The sequence below is a fragment of the Nerophis ophidion genome, linkage group LG06 (genome assembly GCF_033978795.1).
Source record: "Nerophis ophidion isolate RoL-2023_Sa linkage group LG06, RoL_Noph_v1.0, whole genome shotgun sequence".
In the NCBI taxonomy this organism is placed as follows: Eukaryota; Metazoa; Chordata; class Actinopteri; order Syngnathiformes; family Syngnathidae; genus Nerophis; species Nerophis ophidion.
The window spans coordinates 12,215,398-12,228,604 of record NC_084616.1 but is presented as its reverse complement, the minus strand read 5'-3'; the positions used below and the strand labels follow the sequence as shown (position 1 = coordinate 12,228,604).

Genomic DNA, 13,207 nt, shown 5'->3' with positions numbered 1-13,207 from the left:
ACACGTGACAAAGAAGTCGGGAAAGGTGGCAATAAATACTGAAAAAAGTTGAGGAATGCTTATCAAACACTTATTTGGAAAATCCCACCTACAGGTGTGCAGGCTAATTGGGAACAGGTGGGTGCCATGATTGGGTATAAAAACAGCTTCCCAAAAAATGCTCAGTCTTTCACAGGAAAGGATGGGGCGAGGTACACCCCTTTGTCCACAACTGCGTGAGCAAATAGTCAAACAGTTTAAGAACAACGTTTCTCAAAGTGCAATTGCAAGAAATTTAGGGATTTCAACATCTACGGTCCATATCATCATCAAAAGGTTCAGAGAATCTGGAGAAATCACTCCACGTAAGCGGCATGGCCGGAAACCAACATTGAATGACCTTGACCTTCGATCCCTCAGACGGCACTGTATCAAAAACCAACATCAATCTCTGAAGGATATCACCACATGGGCTCAGAAACACTTCAGAAAACCACTGTCACTAAATACAGTTCGTCGCCACATCTGTAAGTGCAAGTTAAAGCTCAACTATGGAAAGCGAAAGCCATTTGTCAACAACATCCAGAAACGCCGCCGGCTTCTCTGGGCCCGAGATCATCTAAGATGGACTGATGCCAAGTGGAAAAGTGTTCTGTGGTCTGACGAGACCACATGTCAAACTGTTTTTGGAAATATTCGACATTGTGTCATCCGGACCAAAGGGGAAGCGAACCATCCAGACTGCTATCGACGCAAAGTTCAAAAGCCAGCATCTGTGATGGTATGGGGGTGCATTAGTGCCCAAGGCATGGGTAACTTACACATCTGTGAAGGCGCTGTTAATGCTGAAAGGTACATAAAGGTTTTGGAACAACATATGCTGCCATCTCTGCGATGAGGTGGCGACTTGTCCAGGGTGTACCCCGCCTTCCGCCCGATAGTAGCTGAGATAGGCGCCAGCGCCCCCCACGACCCCAAAAGACAATAAGTGGTAGAAAATGGATGGATGGATGGATATGCTGCCGTCTAAGTGCCATCTTTTTCATGGACGCCACTGCTTATTCAGCAAGACAATGCCATGCCAAATTCAGCACGTGTTACAACAGCGTGGCTTCATAAAAAAAGAGTGCGAGTACTTTCCTGGCCAGCCTGGAGTCCAGACCTGTCTCCCATGGAAAATGTGTGGCGCATTATGAAGCGTAAAATACGACAGCGGAGACCCCGGACTCTTGAAGGACTGAAGCTCTACATAAAACAAGAATGGGAAAGAATTCCACTTTCAAAGCTTCAACAGTGAGTTTCCTCAGTTCCCAAACGTTTATTGAGAGTTGTTCAAAGAAAAGGATGATGTAACACAGTGGTGAACATGCCCTTCCCCAACTACTTTGGCATGAGTTGCAGCCATGAAATTCAAATTTTTATTTATTTTTTTAATTAAAATTTATGAGTTTGACCATCTAAATATATTGTCTTTGTAGTGCATTCAGTTGAATATGGGTTGAAAAGGATTAGCAAATCATTGTATTCCGTTTATATTTACATCTAACACAATTTCCCAACACATATGGAAACAGGTTTTGTACGAACACATTTGAGGCCAACAATGGTTTATTTCTTTTTACCCTTGATGATTGATGCACCATTTAGACACTGCCAGATGGCCTCTACACTTAATAAACCTGCTCTGATGGCCACAGTTTCACCCTGGGACGGATCATCTCTACTTACATGATCAACAACAATAGTAAACTACCTTTTACACTGGTACGACAGAGGGAATGTTAAAAAGATTACATTATAACATCAATAAAGCTTTTATGGATAGTTGGACTATTTGTACTGGTGTTATTTCCTACGGGGAACGTTTTGTTTTGAAATCCAAACAAATCAGAAGTACGACCGCTAAGCAGCGAGTGTTTTTTGTGTCCCTCAAGATGAGGACGTGAGAGGCAACGAGGGGAAATAAGTTGAGTCACTTCCATGCGTCTTCCTCCTTTAACAAGCCGACACAGCATGATGACATATCTGCCGGGGTTTAATAGTACTTCTTCACCAGCCGGGTGGCGCCTCATTAAAATACCGACAACATTATTGCTTCTCCACGTTGTCCACTCGGTGTCTTCGCGACAAGCGCACATGAAAGACGAGAGGGGATGAAGTACGTTTGAAAAGACGCCGGTTTTATTTGTTTTGCTTGTGGTTCTGTGTGGTCGAGTGTACTTCCCGTTTGTCAAGTGTTCCGTTAAAGTCCGTGTCGTGGTCTCTGAAGAAAGCCCAGGCCCGCCTCAGCTTTCGTCCGCCTCCAAGTTGATGTTGTTACCGAACTTGGCGTAAAGCTGCACCTTCAGGTCGGCCAGCAGCTGCTGGATGGCGGACACCCGATTCTCCAGACCTTTGACCTCCTGCTCCAAGGCCTCCTGCTCACACAGTACCAACGCACTTGGGATTACTACTCGGGTTTGTGTGCTCGCTACAGACTACTCCGATTCATGGAGGATGTACAAACCCCCGTTCTTACATAAATATAAACATATAAATGATAAATAAATGATAAATGGGTTGTACTTGTATAGCGCTTTTCTACCTTCAAGGTACTCAAAGCGCTTTGACACTACTTCCACATTTACCCATTCACACACACATTCACACACTGATGGAGGGAGCTGCCATGCAAGGCGCCAACCAGCACCCATCAGGAGCAAGGGTGAAGTTTCTTGCTCAGGACACAACGGACGTGACAAGGTTGGTTCTAGGTGGGATTTGAACCAGTGACCCTCGGGTTGCGCACGGCCACTCTCCCACTGCGCCACGCCGTGGGGAAAAAATTTATTTAGTCAGCCACCGATTGTGCAAGTTCTCCCACTTCAAATGATGACAGAGGTCTGTAATTTTCATCATAGGTACACTTCAACTGTGAGAGACAGAATGTGGAAAAACAAATCCAGGAATTCACATTGTCGGAATTTTAAAGAATTTATTTGTAAATTATGGTGGAAAATAAGTATTTGGTCAACCATTCAAAGCTCTCACTGATGGAAGGAGGTTTTGGCTCAAAATCTCACGATACATGGCCCCATTCATTCTTTCCTTAACACGAATCAATAGACCTGTCCCCTTAGCAGAAAAACAGCCCCAAAGTATGATGTTTCCACCGCCATGCTTCACAGTAGGTATGGCGTTCTTGGGATGCAACTCAGTATTCTTCTTCCTCCAAACACGACGAGTTGAGGTTATACCAAAAAGTTGTATTTTGGTTTCATCTGACCACATGACATTCTCCCAATCCTCTGCTGTATCATCCATGTGCGCTCTGGCAAACTTCAGACGGGCCTGGACATGCAATGGCTTAAACAGGGGGACACGTCTGGCACTGCAGGATTTGATTCCCTGTCGGCGTAGTGTTACTGATGGTAACCTTTGTTACTTTGGTCCCAGCTCTCTGCAGGTCATTCACCAGGTCCTCCGTGTGGTTCTGGGATTTTTGCTCACCGTTATCATGATCATTTTGACCCCACGGGAGGAGATCTTGCATGGAGCCCGAGATCAAGGGAGATTATCAGTGGTCTTGTATGTCTTCCATTTTCTGATAATTGCTCCCACAGTTGATTTTTTCACACCAAGCTGCTTGCCTATTGTAAATTCACTCTTTCCAGTCTGGTGCAGGTCTACAATTCTTTTCCTGGTGTCCTTCGACAGCTCTTTGGTCTTGGCCATAGTGGAGTTTGGAGTCTGACTGTTTGAGGCTGTGGATAGTGTCTTTTATAAAGATAAGTTCAAACAAGTGCCATTAATACAGGTAAGGAGTGAAGGACAGAAGAACTTCTTAAAGAAGAAGTTACAGGTCTGTGAGAGCCAGAGATCTTCCTTGTTTGAAGTGACCAAATACTTATTTTCCACAATAATTTACAAATAAATTCTTTAAAATTCCTACAATGTGAATTCCTGGATTTTTTTTTCACATTCTGTCTTTCACAGTTGAAGTGTACCTATGATGAAAATTACAGACCTCTGTCATCATTTTAAGTGGGAGAACTTGCACAATCGGTGGCTGACTAAATACTTTTTTGCCCCACTATATATATATATACACACACATATACCCAAGGTATGTACTGTATGTGTGTATGTTTGTGTGTATATGCTCAGTCTTGGCATTCTCTCGAAGAACTAACTCTGTCAAGTCTGTTGGAAAAACCATTTCAGGTGACTACCTCTTGAAGCTCATGGAGAGAATGCCAAGAGTGTGCAAAGCAGTAATTGGAGTAAAGGGTGGCTATTTTGAAGAAACTAGAATATAAAACATGTTTTCAGTTATTTCACATGTTTTGCTAAATACATAACCCCACGTGTTCATTCATAGTTTTGATGCCTTCAGTGACAATCTACAATGGAAATATTCAAGAAAATAAAGAAAATGCATTGAATGAGAAGGCGTGTCCAAACTTTTGGCCTGTACTGTATATATACTAATACACACACACAGTATATACACTTGCTGAACGTCCTAATTTGAGTAATTTATGACAATTTTCCAACATTATAAATATATATCGGTATAAGATACCTTTCTTTTATTTCATATAATTTTTTAAATCACAACCTTTATTTTCCTGATTTGCTGGGGGAAGTCACATGATTTTATTTGCACTGTATATGAAGAGAAAAACACAACTTCATTGATTTGAGCTCTTAATGTACCGTGTGTTTGGCGGTAGAAAATAAAACACTGGTGAACACTTCTAACCCGAATCGCATTTCAAACTAAATGTGTGATTTGTATTTGTAGTTTGAATCCCACGTTTGTTGCCGCGGTGCAGTCAGCCTACCTTGGCTCCCTCCAGCATCTCTTGCGTCTCTTCCTGCGTGTGGCTGATGAAGACGTCGCCGATCTGATACGGGATCAATAGCGTGTCGTCGTCAAACATCATCAGGTCGTCGCTGGCGTCCTGCAAGTTCTGCAGTGACTTCTATCAGGATACAACACCACAGGAATGGTTTGTTTAGAAAATGATAAAAGTTATGTTTTTTTTAATGCATTGTAATTTGTAAACAAAGGGGAAAAAAACGTCTGGTTACAGCAGAGCCAATGGAAGCTCCTCCATTTTGCCCATAAAGTCCAATAAATAACCAGTCAAAAAGCGCCAACATTACTCCATTCATATATTTGTGACTTGAATATTTACCAAGTATTCGTGATATTTAGGGGTGTAACAATATACCCAAATTTCGGTTTGGTACGTACCTCGGTTTAGAGGTCACGGTTCAGTTCATTTTCCGTACAGTAAGAAAACAACAAAATAAACATTTTTTTGTCATTTATTTACAAAATTTATAACATACATACATATACAGACAGGGTCCATTGCCAGGGTTAATGTGGTCATGTATAAAATAAAAACTAAATAAGATAAGGCTCAGAATGGTTTCTTAAAAACTTTCTATGTATAAAGTGCTTTTTTTGACTGATTGATTGAGACTTTTATGAGTAGATTGCACAGTACAGTACAAATTCTGTACAATTGACCACTAAATGGTAACACCCCAATAAGTTTTTCAACTTTTTTAAGTCGGGGTCCACGTTAATCAACTTTAAACTGCCTCAAGTTGTAAATAAAATAACAAAACTGTTCTTCTACATATAAAAAGTGCAACATTAAACAACTTTTCTTTCCCCCCCCCCTCAGCCTGGCTAACTTGGCAGTAAGAGGATATATGGGCTCATTGTTCTTCCACCATAGAAGTGGTTCAAAATCTAGTTTTTAATGCAATATGGACTTAAATCTTTTGCTATAAAAACATTGGTTATTGCTTTAACCCTGCCTGATTCGCCGAGGAGAGGCTGCTTGAATGCGGTGGTGACGCTTCAAATGGGTTAGCATGTGTTATGAGAGTAGCGTATGTGTGTGTGTGGGTGAGAGAGGAGAGGGAGCGGTAGTGAGTGCGGGGAGTGGCTGGTGTTTTGTTGGATTGGCTGTGTGCGAGACCTCAATAAAGCCACGATTTGCAACTAATCGCCGGACTCTTCATTTACCCTGGAGTCCGGAGCTGTGGAGACCCACTGCCGGGTAGAGTGAAGGGTATTGCCCCCGCGAGACTACATCAGCCCTGGAGGAGTGCCTCCCCTGTCCGTGTTGTCACATGCAGCTGCTGAACAATGTCGGCAAACCTCTGTCCTCCATTGTTGTATCGCGCAGCCAAAGTCTTCCCAAACGGGAGATCTTAACGAGGCAGGAGGGTCTTCCAGCTCTGGCTTTTACATGTTGTCCTAGCCCGGTCGCTGCCAGCATGTGTACTCGTTCGGTGCACTTCCGAACCGAACCGAGACCCCCGTACCGAAACCGTTCGATACAATTACACGTACCGTTACACCCCTAGTGATATTGTTATTATAAGCGCTAACGCAGACAGACTATTTAAAGCAGTGGCAATGTGTGATCTGTACGATGAAGACCACGACCTCTACCTTCTTCGATTCGATTTCATTTTTCAACTCCGTCATGCGATTGGTGTTCCTGGCAAACTTGTTTATCTTCTGCTGGTCCTCAAAAGTGACGTTCACGTCTTCGACCCCCTGCAAGAGAGAATCCAATAGAACCTTATTATCGCCGTTAACTTGACAACAAAAGTTAGTTTGGCATCTCTTCACAAATTCAGTAGCATTAAATATGGAAACACAAACTCCAACACCTGGGTGGAAGAACAACAGTGAGACATAGAAACTGGCAAAACTTTTATCTTTTTCGCAATTTGAACGGTCCATCACTTCAAGTCTCGCATAGTTAATGAGCCCAACGTGACATCAGGTGAATACAACCTATAGTCTAGTGTTTACACGCATGTGAGCACCCTTTGAGGACAAAAAAGTAAACTTTTCTATTTGCACAAAGTGCTGCCACGAAAGCCCTGGAAGACATTTTTGAAAATACCGACTACATTTCCTGTAATTGGGTGCATTTCTACACTATATTTTACCTTTAGATCAGGGGTGTCGAACTTAATTTCATTGAGGGCCACGTCACAGTCATGGTTGCCCTCAGAGGGCCGCTTGTAACAGTGAATGTAAAAGAACATAAAAGTATAATTGTCTCATTATATTATTGCACAATTGCCTATGCATTTGGTTATTTGATTTGTGTGCGTACAAAGTGATGGATAACTTGCTTTGAAATCGTAAGTCAAGTTGAGAAGCAGATATTTAAGTATTCAGTTATTTTTGCAGACTATAACACGGTATATAATAATTAGGGGTGCTAAAAATTATTTTTATCACACCCAAATCGCACCGCATTTTTATTCATCTCGATAGTAAATTGATTAATAATTTTCAAAAATAAATTTTTTTTCTTTGACAAATTCATTTAAAAAAATGTTTAGGCCATTTGTATGTGTATGTATGTGTCATTCGTCAGCAACCAAAGTTAGGTTTTATAACTTATAAGCCGTTTTGTTAAGGTGTTATTATTATACCATGTAATACATTGAAAAATATCAGTTTGAATCAAGATGCGTGTTGAATCGAAAATCGATTATAAATCAAATCCTCACCCCAAGAATCGGAATCGAATGACGAGGTGCCCAAAGACTCACACCAAAAATAATTGAATATAAATGTTAAAAACTGCCATAGATTGCTGGCTCAGCTCAACCTCCACCTGATCTGAACCAAAATTGTATACATATTTATATGTGGCTATAGTGTATTGTGGAAGTCTACTGCTTCCGGGTTCTCGGGACCACCAAGGACTGGCATGACAGGCTTTCCAAGTTCGACAAGGTTTATTTTTCCAATAATTCTTTTCTGCTTTTCAGCAATTGTCTTTCATTCGGGAATCTCTTTCTGCTTTTCAGCAAATGTCTTATGTCAGTCTCTCTCTCTTTCCGCCTCCCGACTGCCGCCTTTTACAGAGCGACAGGTAAGATTAGACAAACACTTTCATGTGTGTCATCCAATCACCTGTCGCCAACCTCGCAGCCGGTCCTGCCACACCCCGCTTCACTGCAGGTGCGCAGGCCACGCCCACCACATGTATATATATATATTTTTCATTCTGTTTTGCACACTCTTGGAGTCAACATGTACATAGTGTCATGTACATAGTGTATATAACCACCCTCCCCCATTTTTTGTATATATTGTTTTTCAAATCACCTCACATGTATACAGTGTATATATACATAATTTATCAATTTTTAAACATATTTTTTATATACATGTTACAGGTTATATATATTTAATTATTGAATGTATCTTTAATGGACCGCAATGGAAACAAGCTTTTTGTATTTTTGTGCCATGCATTTGCCTTTTTAAAGCAGAACAAGGATTCAATTCTTTAAGATGTCAATAAACTTCTCAATCAATCAATCATGTATGATCATTACATCAGTAGTTAATTTGATCTGAAAATATCATTGACAATACGACAGGTTGGACAGGTCAATATATCCAACCATCTTCTGCCGTTTTTTTCCTTTGTAACATGCTTAAATATATCTTGATTGCAAAAGTCAATAGACTGGTTTGGTCAGCTGGGTCATGTATGAATTATTGTTATTATTTATTTTTTGTTATTATTCTAATTTATTTTCATTTTGGATTTCCTCTAGTTCAGGGGTCGGCAACCTTTACCACTCAAAGAGCCATTTTGACCCGTTTCACAAAATAAAGAAAACAATGGGAGCCACAAAACTCTTTTGAAATTTAAAATTAAATAAGACTGCATACAGAGTTTTTTTTAACTTTGTGCTATGTATAAACCAGGGGTCTCAGACACGCGGCCCGCACCTTAATATGAAAATTTAAGGAGAAAAGCTGAGCTTGTGCCGTCCATAGCTGCCGTCGACTCCCCTGAGACATTGATGTCAAGACACCGGTGGAGACACCCCTCTTACTATCAGGTACTGTTAAACTCACTAAAACACTAGCAACACAATAGAAAGATAAAGGATTTCCCAGAATTATCCTAGTAAATGTGTTTAAAAACATCAGAATCCGTCCCGATGCAATCGCGTTTTTTTTTTACTTTTTTCTAGTCCGTCGCTATCAATATCCTCAAACACGAATCTTTCATCCTCGCTCAAATTAATGGGGAAATTGTCGTTTTCTCGGTCCGAAAAGCACTTCAGGTGGAGGCTCCCATTAAAATCAATGTGAATATGTGAGGAGCCCCCACACTTGTGACGTCATCGTCTGCGACTTTCGGTAGAGGCAGGGCTTTTCTCTTAGCACCGACAGTTGCGAACTTTATCATGGATGTTCTCTACTAAATCCTTTCAGTAAAACTAGGGCAAAATCGCGAAATGATCAAGTATGACACATAGAATGGACCTGCTGATTGCCGAGAGAGGCACTTAAGTCCGGGAACCTCATGGAATAGTCGTTGGGGTCGGCGATTTAGCAGCTGAGCCACATCAGAGTGATCTAAGAGCCGCATGCGGCTCCGGAGCCGCGGGTTGTCGACCCCTGCTCTAGTTCACGTAAGCTTCTCTCAATGGATGTGGTTTTATGTGCTCTTTCTTGTGTGTTTTGACTTTCCTCTGTTTGTTGTATGTTTAGGCTGGTGATATTTTAGGAAAATAATTTATACCCCGCCTTCCACCCGATTGTAGCTGAGATAGGCGCCAGCGCCCCCCGCAACACCAAAAGGGAATAAGCGGTAGAAAATGGATGGATGGATGGATAATTAATAAAAAAATACATTAAAAAAAATAAACATGCATACATAGTTCTATTGCATGGGTGTCAAACTCTGGCCCGCGGGCCAAATTTCGCCCGCCAAGTAATTTAATTTAGCCCTTGGGCAATATCAAATTAACATTAGAGCTGGCCCGCCGGTATTATACAGCGGCAGTCTCGCTGTAACACCGCATTCACTGCTAATATTTCCCGAGAGACTCCTGAAGTTCAGTGCCCCTCCCGCAAATCTCCCGGGGCAACCATTCTCCCAAATTTGTCCCGATTTCCACTTGGACAACAATATTGGGGGCGTGCCTTAAAGGCACTGCCTTTAGCGTGCGTCTTCTACAACCTGTCGTCACGTCCGCTTTTCCTCCATACAAACTGCGTGCCGGCAAAGCCACGTAATATATGCAGCTTTAACACACACATAATTGAATGCAAGGCATACTTGGTCAACAGCCATACAAGTCACACTGAGGGTGGCCGTATAAACAACTTTAACACTGTTACCAATATGCGCCACACTGTGAACTCACACCAAACAAGAATGACAGACACATCCGCACCGAACACAACATACAGAACAAATACCCGGACCCCCTTGCAGCACTAACTCTTCCGGGACGCTACAATATACACACCCCGCCCCCCCCAACCCCGCCATTGTTATTTTATTTTCAAATTTATTAGCCTGTGAAAATGTTAATGTTGATATTTACCTCGGAGGGCTGCAAATGGAAAAAAGGCATTATTTTTTTTATTTTTTTTTATTGTATTTAATGTACCATTGATGTTTTTTCGTTTGTTTTTTGATGGTTGCTTGTTCCATATTCAGTGTTAAAGCAAATCAGTGTAGAAAACTGAGCAATAATTAACGTTTTATTCATGCACTTTCTCTTGCTACTTCAAGGCTTGATTGTCCATCCATCCATCTATTTTCTACCCCTCATTCCCTTTTGGGGTCGCGGGGGGCGCTGGCGCCTATCTCAGCTACAATCGGGCGGAAGGCGGGGTACACCCTGGACAAGTCGCCACCTCATCGCAGGGCCAACACAGATAGACAGACAACATTCACACTCACATTCACACACTAGGGCCAATTTAGTGTTGCCAATCAACCTATCCCCAGGTGCATGTCTTTGGAAGTGGGAGGAAGCCGGAGTACCCGCAGGGAACCCACGCATTCACGGGGAGAACATGCAAACTCCACACAGAAAGATCCCGAGTCTGGATTTGAACCCAGGACTGCAGGAACTTCGTATTGTGAGGCAGACGCACTAACCCCTCTGCCACCGTGAAATCGTTATTTTATTTTCAAATTTATTATGAGCCTGTGGAAAAAGTTTCTTTTTGATATGTACCTCCGAAGGTTGCAAATAGAAAAGAGGCACAAGATTATTATTTACATTTTGTTTGATATGCCATTGATATTTTTAAATTGTTATTATTATTATTATTTGAGACTCGATGTTGCATGTCACTATAAAGTTATATAAGCCTTGCTTGTTCAATATTCAACGCAAAACTTGTTTGGGTCCCTATTAATAATTTGTTCAACCTCGGCCCGCGGCTTTATTCAGTTTTAAATTTTGAGTTTGACACGCCTGCTCTACTGGGTTGTGTTCTGGTATTTGGAACGGTTATAAAAGACGTTGTGCTTTGAAAGAAATACATTGATATGCACAAATTACATTATTTTAAAACTCATTTACAGTCAAAAAAAAAATCCTCAAAAATTAAAGTTAAAGTAAAAAATGCGCTCAGAATATTTGTCTTAAAAGAGAGAATCAACGACTTTTATGCAAGCGATACGGCGTGGCAAACACTGCCTTTGTTGTCCCCTCGTCCAGCTTTAAGAGCAAAAATGAAATAGTTTAATAAGCCACAGAACAATTTAAAAGGAATAATAAAATTATATCAGGAGCACAACTAGCAAGCAGTTAGCACATGCTAGCTAGGGTGTGTCCGCGTTTTGAGAAAAAAATAAACCACACACTCATGTTCCAAATGACAAAAAAAAAAAAATCACAATACGACCGTGACAATGGACTCACTTTAAACAGAACATTAAACAATTATTTGTTTAAATGTACTCACGACAGGTCCCTTCATTGTGGCAGCCATCTTTCCGTCCTCGATGACACAGACAGGAAGTGACGTCACATTCATGCTAATAGTGCCCCTCGCGGCCTGGAGGAGCAGCGCATTTTTTGGAGGGGGGGTTCTAATTTTAAACAGTTTAAAAAGAAAGCGTTCTATATTCTTATGAAATTCACATTAAATATATTAACATTCCAGCTGCTTTATTTTGGGGATGTGGAACGTAAGATATGTGACGATGTCGGAGGTGTTCGCGAATGAGCGCTCTGTCAATATTTCTCCGGCAAACAGTACTGCACCCAAGCTCAAATATTTACAAAATACGTCTGAAAAGAATTTATCCGCATTACATTGTGTGCATGTTGTCAATGCACTATCTGGATACAGCATGAAGACACATCGTTGACCCGCTTCCAGATTATTAACTAATACAAAACCCAAAAGCAGTGAAGTTGACACGTTGTGTAAATGGTAAATAAAAAGAGAATACAATGATTTGCAAATCATTTTCAACTGATATTCAATTCAATAGACTGCAAAGACAAGATATTTAATGTTCCAACTGAGAAACAACATTTTTTTTTTTTGTAAATAATGATTAACTTAGAATTTAATGACAGCAAGAAAGTTGTCACGGGGGCATTTTTACCAGTGTGTTACATGGCCTTTCCCTGTAACAACACTCATAAAACGTTTGGGAACTGAGGAGACACATTTTTGAAATGGAATTTCTTCCCGTTCTTGCTTGATTTACAGTTTAAGTTGTTCAACAGTCCGGGGTATCCGTTGTCGTATTTTAGGCTTCATAATGCGCCACACATTTTCAATGGGAGACAGGTTTGGACTACAGGCAGGCCAGTCTAGTACCCGCACTCGTTTACTATGAAGAACATAGCTAGGCATGGTCTTGCTGAAATAAGCAGGGGCGTCCATTATAATGTTGCTTGGATGGCAGCATATGCTGCTCCAAAAGCTGTATGCACCTTTCAGCATTAATGGTGCCTTCACAGATATGTAAGTTACCCATGCCTTGGGCACTAATACACCCCCCTACCATCACACTTGCTGGCCTTTCAACTTTGGGCCTGGAACAATCCGGATTTTTCTTTTCCTCTTTGGTAAGGAGGACACCGACTTCCAGAGTTTCCAAAAAACAATTGGAACACTTTTCCACTTTGCATCAGTCCATCTTAGATGAGCTTGGGCCCAGCGAAGCCGGGGGCGTTTCTGGGTGTTGTTGATACATGGCTTTGGCTTTGCATAGTAGAGTTTTAACTTGCACTTCAAGATTTAAGATTGTTTATTGTCATATGCACAGTTAAATGGACAGTTTGCCGTACAATGAAAATCTTACTTTGCTAGTCCACCCTTCAACAAGTCAAACAGTACTTGGCTAAGAAAAAAAAAGAAAAACATTTTTATATACAACGCAAAGTGAGTAACATAACA

At 41.2% G+C, this 13,207-nt stretch overlaps 1 protein-coding gene across 1 annotated transcript; it reads right to left on the bottom strand.

Moving 5' to 3' along the window:
* Window positions 1-2,138: 2,138 nt before the first annotated feature.
* pfdn4 (prefoldin subunit 4) lies at window positions 2,139-11,861 on the bottom strand. The gene is made up of 4 exons (XM_061902662.1): window positions 11,756-11,861; window positions 6,443-6,550; window positions 4,806-4,946; window positions 2,139-2,396 (listed from the first exon to the last, which is right to left on the bottom strand). The coding sequence occupies exons 1-4, from the start codon at window positions 11,825-11,827 to the stop codon at window positions 2,265-2,267; spliced, it is 453 nt and encodes a 150-aa protein (XP_061758646.1). The 5' UTR covers window positions 11,828-11,861; the 3' UTR covers window positions 2,139-2,264.
* Window positions 11,862-13,207: the final 1,346 nt, after the last annotated feature.

Coding starts and splice junctions, on each gene's coding strand:
- pfdn4 (XM_061902662.1), bottom strand. CDS start 11,827: ATGAATGTGACGTCACTTCCTGTCTGTGTCATCGAGGACGGAAAGATG. Junction 6,551..11,755: donor CCACAATGAAGGGACCTGTC/GTGAGTACATTT, acceptor TCTCTCTTGCAG/GGGGTCGAAGACGTGAACGT. Junction 4,947..6,442: donor ATGAAATCGAATCGAAGAAG/GTAGAGGTCGTG, acceptor GTATCCTGATAG/AAGTCACTGCAGAACTTGCA.